Here is an 18,461-nt window from a genome sequence, read left to right on the forward strand (position 1 = left end):
ACCACCCGTCGGCTCGGCTGTCACCAGGTTGAGCCTGTCAGCAACTTGTTGCGATTCGACAGGGACCCGCGAGAGTCGGGCCGTGAGAATATTCTGACTGAAATTGTTGGAAATTACGCAGGGCCAAGGGGATTCGAGGTGTACTGAACTGTGAGAGCAGAGCCGTGGCAAATATTGTTGGCCTTGCAATTAAATGGTCGTAGCCAATGTCATTTAATTGCCTAATTGCCATGCGAAATGTTCTGTTTCTTGGCTGAAATCACAAACGAGCCTGTCGTGTGCCAGACCCGTTCGAGTCGCTCGCACGGCGTGTGTCATTGAGGAAGTTCAGGGGAGAGACGGCATCAGGTGTGCCTGCTCCTCAATGACTTTGTCGAAGGTTCCTCCATTAATGATTGCCTGTTATGAAATATGTTCTTGGAAGAATATTCAAGTAATGGGATAGCCAGGGAACACCAAGCTGAATTGCTATTATTTAAAGATTGACCTTTGCTAAATTTTCTCAAAAAATTACTGTGCTTGCTTCTAAATAATTTTTGTTTCCCTCCTGCAATTACACCTCGACTCCTCTTTAATTTAGATTTTGAAAATCTCGTTTAGTTGTAGTTTCTGTAGCATGTATCGTTTATTTATTGACATTACACATCTCTAAAAGTGGATAGATGCGAAAGTAACATTTTGTCCACTTGAATTCCAGTTGCATCCACCTGTCAACGGCAGTCGTCGGCTAATTCATTAATTGACTTAATGCATTGATAGCTATACTGCAAGCGCGGGTTGTAGTTTTGTGCAACAATTTATGAACAGTTGTCTATGAAATGTTTGTCAGTGCAGCGGCTATAAATATATCTATAAAAATACTATTCGTTTATCATAAAATCAAATAACCAAATAAGCTTCAGATTGATTTGATTTTGATTGAAATTATCAATATTTTATATTTCATTTAAAGTAATATTGTAAGATTTGAATGTAAACTACCTTACGTTTTTATGACTACCCACATTTTCATTTTGATCATGTTGGAAAAACCAGTTTCAATGGACTTTTCCGCTCAACTAAACCTTGGTGACAAGGCAATTTCGCTTTCAATATTTGAATAATCATCTGGCGGTAATGATCTTAAATCTGGCAAACTCCGGAAGACAACTCCTCCCCTTTCATTTGAGACAAGCAAAAAATTTTCCTGGTACACGAGACCAGAGCAATTGTCATATGAGACATGTGCTCCTACCAATCTTGTGCAAACATCGTCAACTTTGTATGCCGCTTTGGCTATACTCGTAAATTTATGTGGTAACATAAAACCGTCAACCGTTGACTGTGGCAGACCAGACCAGGCCAGGCCGAGAGACAGCTTCAATTTGGAACCGCAAAACGGCGCGTGGCTTGTAAGGAAATCGTGTAAATTATGGACTGATCGATGGATGGATCATGGCGGTTAGTGAACCCCAAACACACCTCTTCCTACCTATATCTCTCTCTCTTGGCTGGGGACTTGGGGGCCTCCCTATCTTGGGGCTTGTCAAGGCCAATTTGTTGGCTAAAAAATTGGCCACGCATCCTCTCTAATTGACAGCTTCGCAGCTGGACAGAGAGCGTCGGGTAATTGATGATGATGGGCCCCAGCAACGGCACCAGCTCCAGCACCAGCAACGGCACCGACCTATGGCATTACTACTTACTACAATATAGTGTTATGGGTGTGGCAGCTCTTACACCTCGTAGCGGCATTTGCCGAAGATTGTCTTGCTTTCCCTTTTGTCAATGGAATTATGCAAAAGGAAAATTTATTGCCATTGCGGTTTTTAGTTTTTGTTTTTTGTCGTCTACGGGCACGAGGCAATTACTCATTTTTTGCGTGACGCTTGGACGAGTTGGGGGAAGAGAGTGGAGCTGAGTTCATCGTTAGATGAATCATGATCATGGCCTACCTCATCATCGTTAGCTCATCCTCAGCCTCATCTTCATGGGGGAGCAGTGTTAACTCATCTTCTGGCTAATCTTCATCGAGGAGGAGGAGTGTTTTCAGGTCTATCTTCATCTGGGAGATGAGTTAATGAGCGAAGACTTTCGCCATTTGAAAGTTGCATAATGTCGTTACCTTGGGGATAGTTTTGGGCTAATCCATGGGCTACATTTAATATATATTTCCCCATCATTGTCACTTGACTAATGACATTTTGAAATCCCTCCCTCTCTCTTTACAGAATCTTTGCGTTCTGGCGTGGATCAAACGGAGCTGCTGGAGCTCAATGGACAGTCCTCGAATGGATGCCCGACACCGCCAACGCCGAGGGACTCGAAACGGGCTTCCCTTAGCCAAGAGTCGCTCTGCGTTTGCGGTGTCTCCGACATTGGGTGCAAATGTCAGACGGAACCCAAGCTCAAGAAGTGCGAATGCAAACCAGTCAATGCCCCGAAACAGACTGGATCCGATGCAGTCGCAGCTAAGGAGATGCTCAAACAGGATGAGAAAGATCAGGAAAACATAACCCGTAATATAACTAGTACAAATAAGGTAAGATTTCATGCTTATAAATATATAAGCGATAAACTATTCTAATAATTTACTTTCAAATCTTTTCCAGTCGAGCCCAGTCTGCGAAGCCATTGGAAAGTCGTGCAGTTCGATGACAGTGCTTGCCGGTCCCCGCGGGGACATAACCATCCAGTATCCCGCCCTGAAGCCCTTCACTAAGAATAATGTGCTGGACTATGATCGCTTGACAGAGTTTCTCGATGCTAACCTCAGCGAGAGGCAGCAGGAGCAGCGTCAGATGATGGGACTCGCTGTAATGGTTCAGTTCATGTCTCAAAAGGTTAGTACCGAGTACAGAGTAGACTTCGACGAGTGACCAATAAATAGAAACGAGTCCGGTTGTTCGATGTGTAGCGGATCAGTGAGAGGATTTAGCAGAAGCAGGCGCCAGGGATTTATACCTAGACATTCAGTCTCTTCAGCCCTTTGAAGCTGAACATCCTTCAGCGTATCCGCGTCTCTTTCCCAGCCCATTGTAATTGTCCTCCACATATGTATGCTCATGGGCATGGGTTCACCTGCTCTAATAATTCCCGAATTGTTCCCTTTGCCATATCCATATCCATATGTTCTGCTCTATTATATGCGAGGGATTGATGGATCGACCGGCCGACTTGCTATTGTTTGAGAAATTTGCCTTAATCTATGCTTAAAGTTGAGCTAATTTTGTTTAATTGTGTCAGTGCGGTCTAAGCCGAAGCAGAAACCTCAACGAAACCTGATCCGGGGCTCACTTTTTGTGTTTGCACTAATTAAAAACTGAAAATTCTGCACAAAAGTTTTCCAGGCAGCAGATGCTACCAAAAATCCTTAGATACATATGTACATACATCGTACTCGCTTACCCGTTTCCCTTTTCCTTTTATTCGGATGTGGAACTGTGTGAAAGCCTTTCTCTAACACAAAATGAAAGGGTGTGAGCCAGTGGCACATTCTAGTTCAAGCAAGGAAGAGTGAGACCGAGACCGTGTTCCATCCATTCAATTAAGTGTTTGCCATTTTCGGTGTAAAGGATTTAATCAGACAAATGAAAATTCCGGGGCACGTGTGAGTTTTGTCGAGATTTGCCAGTTAAAGGATGTCGAAAACGGTTCCCTTTTCTTTATGATGATTTGCTCCTTGATTAAGCCATGGCTATATTTTTTTTGCCCAGCGGAGTCCAGCCACTACCTGTTCGGAGGAAGGGTCGGCTATCCGCGGCCCTCTATTAAATACCAATAACAAGGTCATAAAAATCAGCGACAAACGCGAAAAGCATTAGTTTAACATTTGCATATGGGCGAATATGACAGGTTAATGTGGAGGAGTAGACATCCTTCCGAGACATCATCGCCTCTGGGCATCATAAATCGATTTATGATGTTGTTTGTCTGCTGACTTTTCAACCGCAATTGCTTTAGGTAGAATTCGAAATTGCGATTTGTCTGAACTTGTCACTTTCCTGCTGTTTAAAAGAACATCACAAAACAGAAGAGAACAGAACAGAACAGAGGAGTGGAGACTTTAAAGCCACTCTGAGTGAAGAGAACACTAAAGTTCCTCAGGCACATTTTGTCTTGGACAGCAGCAAAGCCTTTTGTGTCATCCAAAATTTTAACAATTGCGCAAATCCATTGGCTTTAGTGCATACCTCACACAAGTCCCAAGGATAATCGAAACAATTGCCACACAAGACACACAAGCAAGAGACGAGACTCTGCAACTGCTGCTCCGGGATATTTTAAGATTTTACTCAGTCTTATGCAATGAAAAGATGACAACATAATGCCCATGCCTTTGCACAATATGTGTCATCAGATGCTGCCATTGTATTGATGTCATTTGCGTTGGCCATTTGCGAACATTTCCCCTTACTCGGATTCTTTTTTTTGGTGGTCTGAAAGGAAAGTCATTAAAATAAAGAAAAACTTCAAAATCCCTTAAGCTGTTGCTCGGAAATTTTCACATTGAGCTGGGGAAATTTTCAGGAATAAGTGAAGCAACAGGAAGTATTAAGGAAGTTTTAAAATTAGTCTCTTTTTTAGTATGTTTCGATTTTCTGTACTTTTGCGAAACGGAATTCATTAAGCGCTTGGGGAAACTTAAATCCAAAGAAGATTAACTAAATCTTTGGTTTGTTATGTGGTAATTTGCTTGGAAATAATTCAAGTTTTAACACATTGTTCAATTAAATATCAAAACAGATTATACCGAGTACATGGAACATTTCAGAGCAACCAGAAAAAGGGGAATGTATTTTGAATACAAATTTGATTAACATTTCATTGCTGCTTTTCCTGCTTTATATAATTATCTGATAAAGAATGATTCCGTTCTTCATTGGGACTTTAAGACGCTATTTAAAGTCCCACAAAATATTCCAAAGAAAACTTTTCTTCTTATAACTTTTAACTTACAAGAAATGATGGACTTCCTTTGTTAGTTTTCTCTGCTATATACTCTTGAAATCTGTATACACCAATCTAATCAATATTCCTCCCGAAATTGGAATATTTTTGCACTTTAACTTTTGGTCGAGACTCGCTGGAGCTTGATGGCATATATTCCATGCAGGCTATTAACAAATTACTCTGCATAGCTCCAAATTCGATTTAAAATTTAAGTATAAAATGCACAAAAATTTGACTCTGTATTCCCTTGAATTTCGACGTTGAGGGTTCTCCATTGGCGCTTGCACATGTCCTAATGCAATTTGTGTATTTATTTTGTGCATTTCCCATATTTACTTTATTCACATTTCGAAAAAACAAACCTGGCCTCGTAGTACCCATGAGACCCGTGAATAGTAGATATGTAAATAGTAGATATCGGGAATCAGGAGTGGAAGAGCATACCACAATATTTGGGTAACTTGTTGCATGCGGCTACCGGTTAGGCCGCATCGCATCGTATCGCATCGATGGCCGCGTGTCTGCAAACATGCAACGCGCGGAGGGATTTGTTTTTTCAGAGGGGGATTTCGGGGTAACGATTTCGGGAAATCGCGCAACACACGGCAGCTCGTTTGAATATTTTCCCACTAAAAGCCTAAACTTATGTGGCAACAGCACGGAACATAAATATTTATTTAGATATGATCCGATCCAGTGAGACTTCACAGTTTGGTGTGAAAACCGTGGAAAAGCAGGCGGCAAGGTCCTCCACACATACTCGTACCATAGTGTAAACAGCAAGGACATTAGGCAAGAAAGGACAAGGCTAGATGTAGAATTTTTGGGCTGGTTTGTGCTCAGCAGCCTCGTGCTCGTTTTTATGAGGTTTTTAGTGTCCGCTGAAGGACAATTGCCGATCCATTAAGATAGTAGAGTGCGCAACCTGAAATTGTCTCAATTCGTAGCCAAAGGATTAAATCCAGTCAGAGGACTGGTTACTCTTCCTCATAGTCTCTCTCTCCCCGGCGGCAAGTCACCGATTTCAACACTTTAATTGCCAACGTCCTTGTCAGGTAATTGTCGCTGTCCCTGTCTTCGTCTTCATCTTAGTCGTCGTCTCCGTTGATGTCTGCATTGACTGGCATCCAGCAAATGTCAGCCGTCTGGAACGGAGTCGGATTCGGAGGCAGTGACTGAGTCTGCGACACAGCGACACGATGGCAATTAATTTGCTGGACAGCGAAACGGCGACTGCAGGCGTGGATATGGCAATCACTATGGCCAAGTCGGCCACCTCTTAATTTGTGGATCGGGATTAACCAGTCGACTGTCGACCGTCAACGAATGGAGCGCCATTGATCTTGATAGTCTAGCAAATAGTTATAGGAAATGAAATGAAATTAGAGTAGACATATCGTACATGCGATACGCGGCTGAATAATCCTTTTACACAGATCATAGCTCAGTCCCTCAAGTGCCCACTAAATTCCTATGCAAATTGCAATTGGTTTTAGTTAAATCAAATTTGTAACAGCCACTCGAAGACCATTTGGCATTTGGCATACCATCTGAACCCATCCAGCCCGTGCCTGTGAGGCGCTCACGGCTCACTTCGACACGCATCCACCCAAAGTGTTGCAGAGAAGGTGCGCGCCATTACAGTGAATTTGAAGTGCATTCAAGACACCCACATTGAGCCGCCCCAAAATGCAGTTGCAGTTGCCTTCACTGGGAAGCGCGTGACCAATGCACCAAATGGCACATTGTTCGATTGATCCGAAACCACATGAAGTTGGCCAGAGATCGATCCCTAAGCCGCTGGGATGGGCTGGGCTGGGCTGGACGGAGTTGGAAATCTTTTGCCCCGTAGCTGGCGAGGCGGGGCCCAAGCGAATCCAATGCAACCCTTCCCCTGGCCACTGAGGGCTACACCCACATTACATATTCCCTTCTAGTTTTTTTCTTCATGCGCGGACTGGGGCAGGAAGCGAAACCCAGAAAACAGAACTGCCAGAACCCTTTTCGCAGCATGTTTTAAAAATTGCATTGCATTATTTGGTTCGTCTCTCATAAATCCAAATCCCTGGTAAATATTTTGCTCAGCATATCCGGAGAGACTCGTTTGATCCCACTACCTGCAAGATGTCTTCCTTGTCTGTAATCTACCTGCCGCGTCGGGTGTGTGGTGCGGGGTGCGGGGTATAAAAGCAGATCGTCCTGGTCGTTTGGCCATCAGTCTACTTCAAGTATTCGTGTTCAACACACTACTGCGCACAGAACGAGAGCAAATATGTTTGACAATTTTGATTTTACCAACGAGAAACTGTCGTCCCAGACCATGGACTTTGATTTGATCAGCTGGACGGCGCCCCGCAGCCCCACCAACAGCAGGATACCCAACTTTATGGATAATATCGCCTATGCCCAGGGCTATGCACAGCAACAGGTATGCAGGGTTAGAGCAGTAATACAAGGAAATCTCTTGAGGAAATTAAAAATTGTATTTTATGGGATTTTCCCAAGCGACCTTAACCGCGAAACGAACATCTCAGACCTCTCCATCCGCATTGTCTGCGGAGGGAATTTCCCTCGCTCCTGACGATTTCCCTTTGTTGCGACTTCCGTGCAAAAGAGACTCTTGAAAATATCTTTTTAATTACTCGCCGTACAGATAGAGCTATCCATGGCCGAACCGAATGGCACTTTATAGCCGGATTTATAGCGACTCTACTAACGTTTATTGTGTGTGTTTTGTGCCTTTCAGCTGGATGCATGCGCCTGCGCGGAGACCAAAGAGCAGTGTGCCCGGGACAGAAGTGCCCTGGAGGAGACGATCGGGCTGCTGCAGCAGACGCAGCGGGATTGCGAGGAACTGCGCCGAGAGCTGCACGCCAAGGATGTGGAGTGGGCCCAGCGGCAGCAGGAACGGGAGCATTTGCATCGCACTGAACTGAAGCAAGGTGAGAATTTGGATTTCTATCCTTTTCGATGCACGAAACTAACCCAAAAATGTCTCCTTTTCATTAGCCGAAGATAAAGTAATGGAGGTGCAAATGCTTGCGAAGCAAAGGTTCTGCGAGTTGGAGGCCCAGCTGCGGGCCAAGGACGAGGAGCACAAGTTGGTGCAGGAGGCCTACCAGTTGGAGGTCTCGCACAAGCTGGCCCTCAAGATGGATCAGTTGACTACCGCCGAGGTACAGATTATGGATCTGCAGTCGCGCCTGCAAAAGGCTGCTGTACAGGAGCAGGAGCTGCGCGACAGACTCATCCGCAAGAAGAACATCCACACCACCAGCATTCACGAGGCAGCCCAGCGCGAACAGGAGCTTAACGAGCGCGTCCAGAGCCTCACCAAGGAGCTGAACACGTTGCGGGCCAGCAAGGAGTACAGCGAGCGCGATCTGCGCGATCGTCTGACCCTCTCCCAGGACGAGATATCCGTGCTGCGCACCTCGTCCCAGCAGCGTAGTCCCAGCACCAGCACCAGTCTGACCGACACCAGTGCTGAGCTGTGCCGCCTGACCAGCGAGGCGGACAGTTTGCGCTGCGTCCTGGAGCTGAAGCAGGCGGAGATTTCGTCGCTGTCCAAGGAGAACGCGGACCTGAAGCGCGAGGGCGAGGAGCGCCTCAAGCTGGCCAATCAGCTGGATCTGCTGAAGTCCAAGAACGAGTTGCTGCAGCTGGAACTAGAGACCAAAGCCGATAAGGAGAAGTAAGTACTAAGACGAAACCCAAAGCCAAAGGAATTCCATGCTTACAGTCCTTTCTTCTTCTCTCGCAGGGAAACTCAACAAAAGTTGGATGAACTTCAGAAGGCCTACAACCACGAGAGCATGAAGCGCACTCGTCTCACCTTCGACAAGGAGGAGATGGTGTATCTGCTCAAGACGCGCACCGAGAAGCTGCACAATGCCGAGGCTCGGCTGCATGAGCGATCCCTCAGCTCGCAGGACGGTTCGCACTGCTTCAGCCGCAGCACCAACGAGTCATCGTCATCGCCCACATCGCCGATGATCAAGGGAATGATCGAGAGGAACGACTCGATCAGCTGGACCCTGGAGATCGACGGCGAGACGCCCAAGGTGAACTCCGCAAAGATGGTGCGTCGCAACGGATCCCTACGCGGCAGCAACGAGCGCAGCCCCATCCAGCGCCGCCAGCAGTCGATAAGCAATGGACACGCCAACGGCCACACATCGTCGTCCCTCAGGAATGGCACCTCATCGTCGGTCCACAGAAACGGCGGCTCATCATCGCTTGGACCTAATCCGCTCTCGCAGAGCATGTCGGCCACAGCGCTGATGCGTGGCAACTCTCTCAGCGGCGAGTCGGAGGCCCGCACCCGATCCCATTCCATGTGCATCAAGGCCTCGGCTTCGACGTCCGCTGTTTGCGAGAAGCGACACACATCCGACGCCGCGCTGGGCGGAGAGATGCTTTTGCCCGACTGGAACGAGGATCAGCATCCCGTCTGCTCCAGCTCGCCACATCCCACGCTGCAGTCGGAGATGCGTCCGCGCAGCTCCACCATTAAGCTCATGTCGTCCGAGGCCAATGCCCTGAAGAAGTTTCAGGAGATTCAGGAGTCGGCCGGCGAGGCCATGGTCTCCGGTGCCAACTCCGAGGACGAGAGCTGCTCGGCCTCTTCGGAGGACATGATGCGCAGCTCCACCTCCAGCACGGCCTCGGTGGGCTCCCTGTCCAAGCGACCGAAGCAGCCGTCCTCCCGCATGTCCATTGAGGAGGCGCTGCCCTGCACCCCCATGGAGGTCAGCTGGTCGGAGGATGCCGCCGATGCGGAGGCCGAGGCATGACAGGACATGCCGGGCGTGGGCTACGAGGAGCGGGCAGTCATCGAGCAGATTGCCGTTGCCGAGGCAGCCGAAGAGGCTTACGAGATGGCCGCCTATGCCGTGAGTGATGTCCAGCAGGAGGAGCTCATTGTGGGCGAGCCCGGGGACGACGACGACGACGATGACGATGAGGAGGATGAGGACGACGATGATAGCTTCTAAAGCGCCCAAACACCTTGTGAAAGAACATGAAATGGAAGTCAGAGGGGAAGCATAGCTTGGCAATTCTTTCAGCAGTACCCTTAAATGATAATGATATAATTTACAAACAAATATAATAGTTGATATTTCAGAATTGAAAATGTTTGTGTAAATAATTGCATTTAGCATTGTAGTAGATATGATATATATATGTAGTAGATGCCCTACTTTACCTATGTATAACAGGATAATGCATGGATATATAACAGATTACAGAATTACAGCTAGTAGAGCACTGCAAGCGGAGCCGTCACACTGTCCGTCTGTCATACGAGTATGGGATACGGAATATGGAATATTGGAATATAGGAATATAGTATATGGAAGGGGACACATAAATGTTAAAGTATACCAGTAACTTTTTTAATGGAACACCCACAGACACACACAATATAACAATATAACATACAGAAAGCTAAGCCAAGTTCAGGATAGCTGCTGCATACAGTACATACTCGTATATAAATCTTAAACATGTTTCAAACTAATCAGGAGTACGAGCAGAACTCCTGCAGTAAAGTAATGGGTAGCATTTAGCTGAAGCAGTTGAATATTTGCATAAAACTTATTACGATACCCCGTACCATAGCGATATTGATATTGATATTGTACTCTAACCGCGACTCGCTGATTTCGTACACGTATATGTATATGTATGTGTTAATCCCAATCCAAATACTAGCCTCTAGCGATTCTCAACTTACAATCCCCAAGCTCAAACCCACAACAAATCCATTCACTCGATGTCCTTAAATGACTTACCTTAAACGCCCGCTAATCGTGTGTAATAATAATAATAATAATAATATTAACAATAATGTACCAATTAGTATGTCAGATCTTTAAGCTTTATTCTTGTGTTTTGTATGGAAATTCTAGATGTACGCGTATTTATTATTTAGTTTTTAATGCCTTGTGGAATGAGAAAGGAACGCAAATTGAAACTGTTTAAAATCCTAGTTTATACGAGAGTACTCTCTCAACTATACATATAAATAGACATACATACATATATATATATATTCGCGTACGTATGAATTTGTATTAGTTTTAGTTACATATGTTTTAATTTTTTGTTATCCTTGGATTGTATCCGAGTCTCCGAAGTATGCGAGTTTTATATGTATAGATTCGGAATACGCAAACTTTGTAACACGCAGGCATTGTCATTAACTTTTAAGTATTGTATGTTATTTTTATTTTTATTATGTGTGAGAGAACTACAGCTGAGAGGGAATCCAACCCCAGGCGCCAATCAAAGGAAACTCTGTCCCTGAGCAGGTGCAGAAAAAACAGCGGGAGAAACGTTGCTACAGAATAAATCCCTATGAATATTTTTTGCTAAATAATTTCAAGAAGCCCATAAATAAATAAGTAATTGTTTCAGAAACTATAAAATGAATTTCCACTAGGGGGCGGGGGCCACCAAATCGATTGAAAGACGTCTGATAAAAAAAGTCTTCAATTTATTGTTCGATTTACAGGTGTAAAAATATCTCTAAACTCTAACGGCCTCACGATCCTTGCCCACACGCTCCTTGAATTCCTGCACTAGCTTAAACTTCTGGATCTTGCCAGACGTGGTCTTGGGGAATGCCTCGACTGGGCACACATAGCGCGGTATCTTGAAGTGAGCCAGCTTTCCCTTGCCGAATGCTCTCAACGCCTCCACGTTGAAAGTGGCAGGATCCACGTCCTCGTTCAGGCGGACAAAGGCGCACAGCTCCTCGCCCAGACGCTCATCGGGTACTCCAATCACCTGAAAAAGAGAGAACGAACCCATCAGTCATAAATCACTTAAAGTAAACTTCGATTGGTACTCACATGAGCTTCGATGACGTGCGGATGGGTGTTTAAAAAGTCTTCAATCTCTTTGGGGAAAATGTTCTCGCCGCCGCGGATGATCATCTCCTTGAGGCGACCCACGATGCGGCCATAGCCGTTGGCCTCCAGGATGAACTGATCGCCGGTGCGCAGCCACTTGTCCCTGCCAATTGTCTCCGCCGTCTTCTCCGGATCGCCGTGATAGCCCAGCATAGTCGAATACCCGCGGACACACAACTCTCCGGGCTGGCCCAAAGGCACGACCTTGCCCTCGGAATCGATTACCTTGGCCTCGACATGATCCTGCAGATGGCCCACCGTGTGGAGTACTTTGTCCTCGCTGTCGCCGGGAACGGACTGGAAGATGACGGCCGTTGTCTCCGTCAGACCGAAGACACTGTGCAAGGCCTCAACGCCCAGGACCTCTTTGACGTCCTTGATGAGCTGCGGCGAGACTATGGCTCCACCGGTGATGGCCTTCTTGATTCTGCCCAGCGGCACCTGCAGCTTGCGCTGCGTGCTCACGAGGTCCACATACATGGTCGGCGTTCCGTGTATCACAGTGCACTTCTCCTGGACAATGGCTTGCAGCGAGTCCTTGGGACTGAAGCCAGCCGCGGGCAGTACCAGAGTGGCGCCCTTGCTCAAGCCGGCCATGATCGTGATCACAACACCAAAGGCATGGAACAGTGGCACCTGGACGCATATTCTCTCCCCCTCGAGCTCGTTGCGATTACCCACATGGATGCCGTTGTTAACAAAATTATAGTGAGCGAGAGCCGCCGCCTTGGGACTGCCCGTGGTGCCCGACGTGAACTGAATGTTACAGGCACTTTCGGGACAGATCTTGGCTTGTAGCTTGCCGATCTCCTCACGCTCGGTTTTGCTGGCCAGATCCAGGAAATCGTCAAAGCGCAGAGCGCCCTTGAGACCGTCCTTGCTGTCGATGATGACAGAGCGCAGGTGTGGGAATTTCTCGCTCTTGATCTTTCCCTGATCGGCATCAACTATCTCCGGGCAAATGCTGCGCAGAATCTCGTAGTAGTTCTGGGTCTTGAACGTCTCCGGCGCCACAATGGCCTTGACATTCACCTTATTTAGGCAGTAGGCTACCTCGGGGCCCTGGAACGCTGGATTGATGCCCACCGAGGTGAGGCCGGCCCGGGCGGATGCCATCATGCCCAGGTACCAGTGCATATAGTTGGGAGCCCACAGCCCCACAGCATCGCCCGGCTGCAGTCCCAACCTGCGGAATCCCGCCGCCAAACGGTCGGCCTCCTCCAGCAGGCCCTTGAAGGTGTAGCGCTTACCCTCCTGGCAGGAGACGATGGCTTCCGTATCGGCATATTTCGACGCCGACAGCTCCAACTCCTGGCCCACAGTGCGATAGACTAGAGCTTCTTTGCCAATATGATGTCGGTAGCTGATGAGGGCTGGCATAGAGGTGGACACACTAAGGGGGACGAGGAAAATTAAATGTGTTAGAATATATCTGGGACTACTAACACGAAAAATTTATAGATGTTTCTTCTTTTGGTTTCTACTAATTGATAACACTTTTACCAAACGAATTCTTAATACTCTCTACTAGTACTCCTAGATATTAAGTCTGTATATAATTTGAGAGATAGACTTGTCTAAAATAGTATAAACATTTACACAGTAACTTTTAGTTATAGACCACTACATAGGATACAAACATTATTTGGAATACTAAATAAAATTATTTTTAAGATTAATTTTTAAATTTGTAATACGAGCATTTTAATTTGATTACTTCTACAGCTGAGCTGGCTACGTGTCAAAGTCAAAGTCTCTGTTCACCAAGTCTGCTGGTTGCTTCTGCGCTAAGAGTGGGTTCATTTCTTTGCTAATGTCAAAGCTTTTGCTTCGTTTTAAAGCTTAATGCATGGCATGAGAGGTGTGTGTGTCTGTTGCTGTGCTGTGGGATGGATGGTATGATATTATTATGGTTTTATTAAGAGTGTTTTTCTCTACCGAATGATGTACTTGCAAGCTGTAAGCGTGTTTGCTGGGTGCTGGGGGAGGAAGTCGCAACTAGATGAAAACTACCTATCTAATCTAGCCAACAGTTTACATATGCATATGTATGTGCCATATATATGTACATACATACATACTAATTGCATAATTTAAGTAATAGATGGTAACAATTGTTCTATATGTGTATATGTACATGTAAATATTAAATATCTATTAAGGCACGTTTATCGAATATCAATTAACACATGAGGGTCTTCACTCCCATAAATTATCAGGCGAATGGAACTTTCTGTCGACAAATATTTGCTTATCTTTTAGATGTCATCCAATTTAATTTTAATCTATTTTTAGCACTACTATGTTACGGGGGGCGTGGCACTTGGTTAGTTATCCCAGTTGAAGATCTTTGTTTTGAATTGGCAACTGTACTAAAACAGCTGGAATCGAAATGGTTACGCAACATATGTGCAGAAGTTGGTCGGTAAAGGGAGATGGGGGGGGATACACAGACACACCCCAGCAAAAACTGCGCATTTATTGTCTGGAAACTTTTATCTTGGGGTTGGCATACCAAGCACCTATGGCTCAGATACTCCTTTGGAAAACCTTGGAAGGAGTTTAAAAGATGGTCTTGCTTTTGGTGTCCTACCTGCGCATAGCCTGGAGCAGGAATCCCTGCCGAAGCACATGCCTAGAAACAATCTGCAGTCGCTTATTTATCATGTTTGATATCACAATTCCACTCGAATATTAATCAAATTTTCATAATATTTTCACACATTCACTTGTACACGCCACAATTGTATTTGAATTGAATTCAACGGTTTTAACGATCTTTATTCAATTTAAGTCTTATTATATTTTTTCCAATTGAACGTCCGCCTCTCGCCAAGTTCAAGAACAGAGTGAGCACCGGCATTCTAATCGCCGTCCATCTGGTCTGGTTCTCCGCTCTGTAGCTTTAGTGATTAGTTTTTCTTTATTTCACGACAACACACGATCTTCGTCAGCTTCGCATTTGTTTTGCTTTGTTTTTTTTTTTAGCATTGCCATTATTTTCTTTTATATTATCAACATTTTGTTTGCGTTTGCCATTCCCGAAAGACAGCACGTGTGGCTGTCGGCTGCGGCTGCTCTATAATAGAACTCGTCTGGCCTCGGGGGCTTTGTGGGGGACGTACGACCGGTTTTTGGTGCCGATTTTTGTTGCTTTTAATGTTTGAAGCTTTTTTTTGTTATGGCGTGATTCGTAGTTTTATGAGTTGCCTGAAATGTGCGTTCTCCCCCGATTAGGGTGGACATTGTGTATAGTTGTTGGACGATCTGTGAGTCGAGTCAAGAGTGAATATTCAGAAGTACTTTGTTATGTTACATCAAAGTTGTGATAATGTCATAGACCTTAGATTGCTGATTGTATAGCAGCTGATAAATACATAAACAAATGTATGTAATAGAACTTAATATAAATAAATGGTTTGTTTATGGGTAGTATCGCTACTAGACTTACCGGAGATTGAAAGTCAACCAGCTGTTGAGTGTTCTGTTTGCTTTTGTATATACACACCTTTTCGTATAAATAATAAAGAATTTATTAGATGATACGAACACAGATAACAGTAAATTTATCAGATAAAGATTCGCTTCAATTAAAAAGAAATAGCAAAAAGTTTCAAAATGCGATCCAGAATATAATTTGAAAATTTTTTAATTTTTTCTAATTTGGAAAACAGACGATTATATACTCTTTTTGGGAGGGTATTTTAAATACTTTTATTCACGATTTTGACTGCTGTAGTAGTTGAACTGTGCCACTACATACAAGACAGGCGCTTGTCGGCCCAAAAAGTACAGTATTCATCATGAAAAGTTGGCATTCAAAAGTTAAAAAAAAATTGAGTTTTTTTTTTGATTTGAGAAATAAAAATTTGCAAACTATTTTAGATTTATTTAACCCTGGAAAACCATTAATATTTTTGTGTAGTCTGGCAAGAGTATTATTATTGTTTTTGCCACTCATATAATATTTAATCATTTCATTTTCTGGCGATAAGCGATAAGAATTAGTACAACAAAGTCGGCTGGCATTATGTGTCGGTGGTGCTTGTACCATTGTAGTGGTAGTCTGGCATCTTTGATAAGTTAGACCACCCCACCTTGCGTTCAATGCCTACTTCTGTTATCGTTACTGTAAGGTTGAGTACCACAATGTGCCCCCTTTTGTGAATTGAACTTTTCATTTGATTGACCTTGATGGTCTATTAATACCCCTTAACTGCTCTCACACGACACTCAATTTGGGCACACAAATCTAGCAGTGTGATGAGGACTGTGCCAGCATTGGGCAGCCATTTAAATGAGCGATCTTTCGCGGTCTTCTCCAAGCAATACGTCCTTGGCGTCCGGAGACCTTTTGAGTGTCTCGCGCAGTTTCTCCCTCTTTGTATTGACAGCTGTATCCATCTCCAGAACGACATAGGTGGTCTGGACGAGGTCCACCATGTGCCTGAAGTCCCTGCCGGAGCCGTGGCCCACTTTGAAGCAGTAGTCCTTCTCCACCTCGCACTTGCAGTCCGCCCCCTGCAACGACATCTCATAGAGCAGGGTCAGGAACAGCTCCAGATTCTGGCCATACATCTTCTCGCTGATGCTCTCGTCTCCGGTGTAAGGGCGGCTGTGGACAGAGGCGAAGGGCACCGCCAAAGTGTGGGCTGTGGGCATGCAGAACTTGCGCAGATCGTTCACGATCGGCAGACTGATGGTGATGGTGTCTGGTATGTGGACCTTGCAGTCGAACACCTTGTCGAAGGCGTCCTTGAAGGATCGGCGGAAGATGTCGTGGCGGGACTCGTTCAGTGGCGCCAACTGGTCAACGACCCGAATGCGGGCGATGTGTATGCACTCCAGGCGCAGATAGGCCTGATCCAAGTGATCCTTGATCAAGTACCTCATGTACTCCATGCTCTGCTCCGGCACGAGCAGCACCGAGAACTTTGCCACGATGCGCGTGGGCTTGTAGAGGCTGCGGATGCTTTCCGGCTGGTTGACCCGGACGTCGTGTATCGACAGGCTGGGCAAGCACCACTTGTGCTGGAGGTATTGCTGCTTTGACCGCTCGTACGGAAGGCGTTCGATGTCGCAGGTGTCCTTGAACTCCATTGTGCCGACCTCCGCAAGGCAAAAAATGTCCCAGTCCTTGTGCGTAGGCGGCATGACATGCCTGTTGATGTCCTTCACCAGGACTCCATTCTTGACGTCCATCAGGGAGTTCATCAGCTGGCACATCTCGGTCATCGGCTCGTGGCCCGTTGTAGCCCTCAGCTCGGGACTGGCTCGTGTGTTCTCTCGCACCTCCAGCTCGAAGAAGACGTAGCCGGTGTGGCTGGTGGGTACCATGGGCGCGTGGTCCGCAATCCACAAGTGGCTGCAGTGAATGATGAGGTCAACGGTCTTGAAGAACTCTGGTCGGTCGTGGATGATGCCGCGCAGTCCGTTGCTGCCCTGGTAGTGGCTTGTCTCGATCACAAAGCGAACGTTCACGGGCAGGTCCCCGATCTCCTTCTGCCAGGCATCCAAGGCGTATATCCAGCACATGAGCGGACCCTTGGAGGTGGCCACTCCGCGGCCGTACAGCATCCCATCCAGCTGGGTCATCTGGAAGGGATCATGGGTCCACTTCTCCTCCTCGCCAATGGGCGGAACGTCCAGGTAGCCGTAGATGACAACGTTGGTTTTGGCAGGCGAGGAAAAGTATTCGGCAAAGAGCACATACTGCGTTTGATCGCTGCCCTCGACGGTGGGTTTCACCTGCATCGTCTCCACGTTGAAAGACATCTCGACCAGGTGCTGGGTCACGCGCTCCACGATCTGCATGTTCTGCGTCTCGTACTCCACGCCCTGACTGATCGACTGGATCTGCACCATGGAGCCCAGATTCTTGAGAAACTCGTGGCACCGCAGATTGGCGGCATGCACGACATCCGCCAGCTCCGTTTCCCTCCAATTTCCTCGCTCGATAACGGGGAAATCCTTGATGCATTCCCCGATCCCGCATCGGCAGTAGCTGTCGTCTTTGCACAGCATGCCGCACTCATTGCGCTGGCCCCAGCAAATCATTTTGACCTTCTTTTATGTATTTTTTTGGTTTTATTTTTGAAATTTTATAAATTTTGTTTGTTTTTCAAATCAAAGCCAAATAAGAAATGGCGTAGTTTTCATTGCAGTGTTACCCTATCCTATGTGCCCTTTAAAATATAAATTTGTAACTTTCTCTGAGAGATTCAACTGTGGTCGACCCCTTTGGCGACATTATAAATGCGCAGGCTGAGCGCTAAAGCCGAAAGTTTTGGCAAGAAGACTCATGCGAAGCGGAACCAGACTTCGACTTACACGATTTCACCCGGCAGATCTAGCTATTTAATATATTTAAATATTTATTTAATATATCTTAAAGCAACCCTTGGTTCAAAACCCCCCCCTAAACAACCCCAATTGTCCCGCATTTTTTATAAAAATCTTTTAAATATAAATTTTTTATAGCCCCTTAAAATAAGTTGCTACTCAAAGTAACAGTAAGTTAAGTAATTGTTTTTCTATTGTAACAATTTAAAAGCAAATAATAAAGTATAATTAAAAGAAAAAAACATTCAGCCTAAAGGTATGCTATTA

General features: G+C 45.8%; 3 protein-coding genes across 10 annotated transcripts in view; 1 reads left to right on the forward strand and 2 right to left on the reverse strand.

The window, feature by feature from the left end:
- Positions 1-11,361, forward strand: part of LOC111081968 (cingulin) — a 101,972-nt gene extending 90,611 nt beyond the window's left edge. For all 8 annotated transcript variants that reach the window (XM_041596333.1, XM_041596335.1, XM_041596334.1 and 5 more), the window contains 5 exons: positions 2,211-2,521; positions 2,592-2,822; positions 7,679-7,874; positions 7,942-8,626; positions 8,696-11,361. In XM_041596333.1, coding sequence (XP_041452267.1) covers positions 2,211-2,521; positions 2,592-2,822; positions 7,679-7,874; positions 7,942-8,626; positions 8,696-9,728 — 2,456 coding nt within the window. In that variant the 3' untranslated portion in view covers positions 9,729-11,361. The remainder of the gene's footprint in view (positions 1-2,210; positions 2,522-2,591; positions 2,823-7,678; positions 7,875-7,941; positions 8,627-8,695) is intronic.
- Positions 11,362-11,398: 37 nt separating this feature from the next.
- Positions 11,399-14,705, reverse strand: LOC111071804 (medium-chain acyl-CoA ligase ACSF2, mitochondrial). The gene is made up of 3 exons (XM_022363326.2): positions 14,446-14,705; positions 11,793-13,245; positions 11,399-11,727 (listed from the first exon to the last, which is right to left on the reverse strand). The coding sequence occupies exons 1-3, from the start codon at positions 14,517-14,519 to the stop codon at positions 11,467-11,469; spliced, it is 1,788 nt and encodes a 595-aa protein (XP_022219018.2). The 5' UTR covers positions 14,520-14,705; the 3' UTR covers positions 11,399-11,466.
- A 1,440-nt stretch (positions 14,706-16,145) lies between these two features.
- Positions 16,146-17,909, reverse strand: LOC111071812 (beta-Ala-His dipeptidase-like). The gene has a single exon (XM_022363335.2). It carries the CDS (start codon positions 17,907-17,909, stop codon positions 16,146-16,148), a length of 1,764 nt encoding a protein of 587 aa, XP_022219027.2.
- Between the last annotated feature and the right edge of the window lie 552 nt (positions 17,910-18,461).

The sequence above is a fragment of the Drosophila obscura genome, unplaced genomic scaffold (assembly GCF_018151105.1).
Source record: "Drosophila obscura isolate BZ-5 IFL unplaced genomic scaffold, ASM1815110v1 contig_14, whole genome shotgun sequence".
NCBI lineage: Eukaryota > Metazoa > Arthropoda > Insecta > Diptera > Drosophilidae > Drosophila > Drosophila obscura.

Bases quoted from the DNA above. Each gene is read 5' to 3' on its own strand.
- LOC111071804 (XM_022363326.2), bottom strand. From the start codon at position 14,519: ATGATAAATAAGCGACTGCAGATTGTTTCTAGGCATGTGCTTCGGCAG. The intron at 13,246-14,445 runs GTAGGACACCAA...CGTCCCCCTTAG, and splicing joins CTGCTCCAGGCTATGCGCAG to TGTGTCCACCTCTATGCCAG. The intron at 11,728-11,792 runs GTGAGTACCAAT...TCTCTTTTTCAG, and splicing joins CGCACGTCATCGAAGCTCAT to GTGATTGGAGTACCCGATGA.
- LOC111071812 (XM_022363335.2), bottom strand. From the start codon at position 17,909: ATGATTTGCTGGGGCCAGCGCAATGAGTGCGGCATGCTGTGCAAAGAC.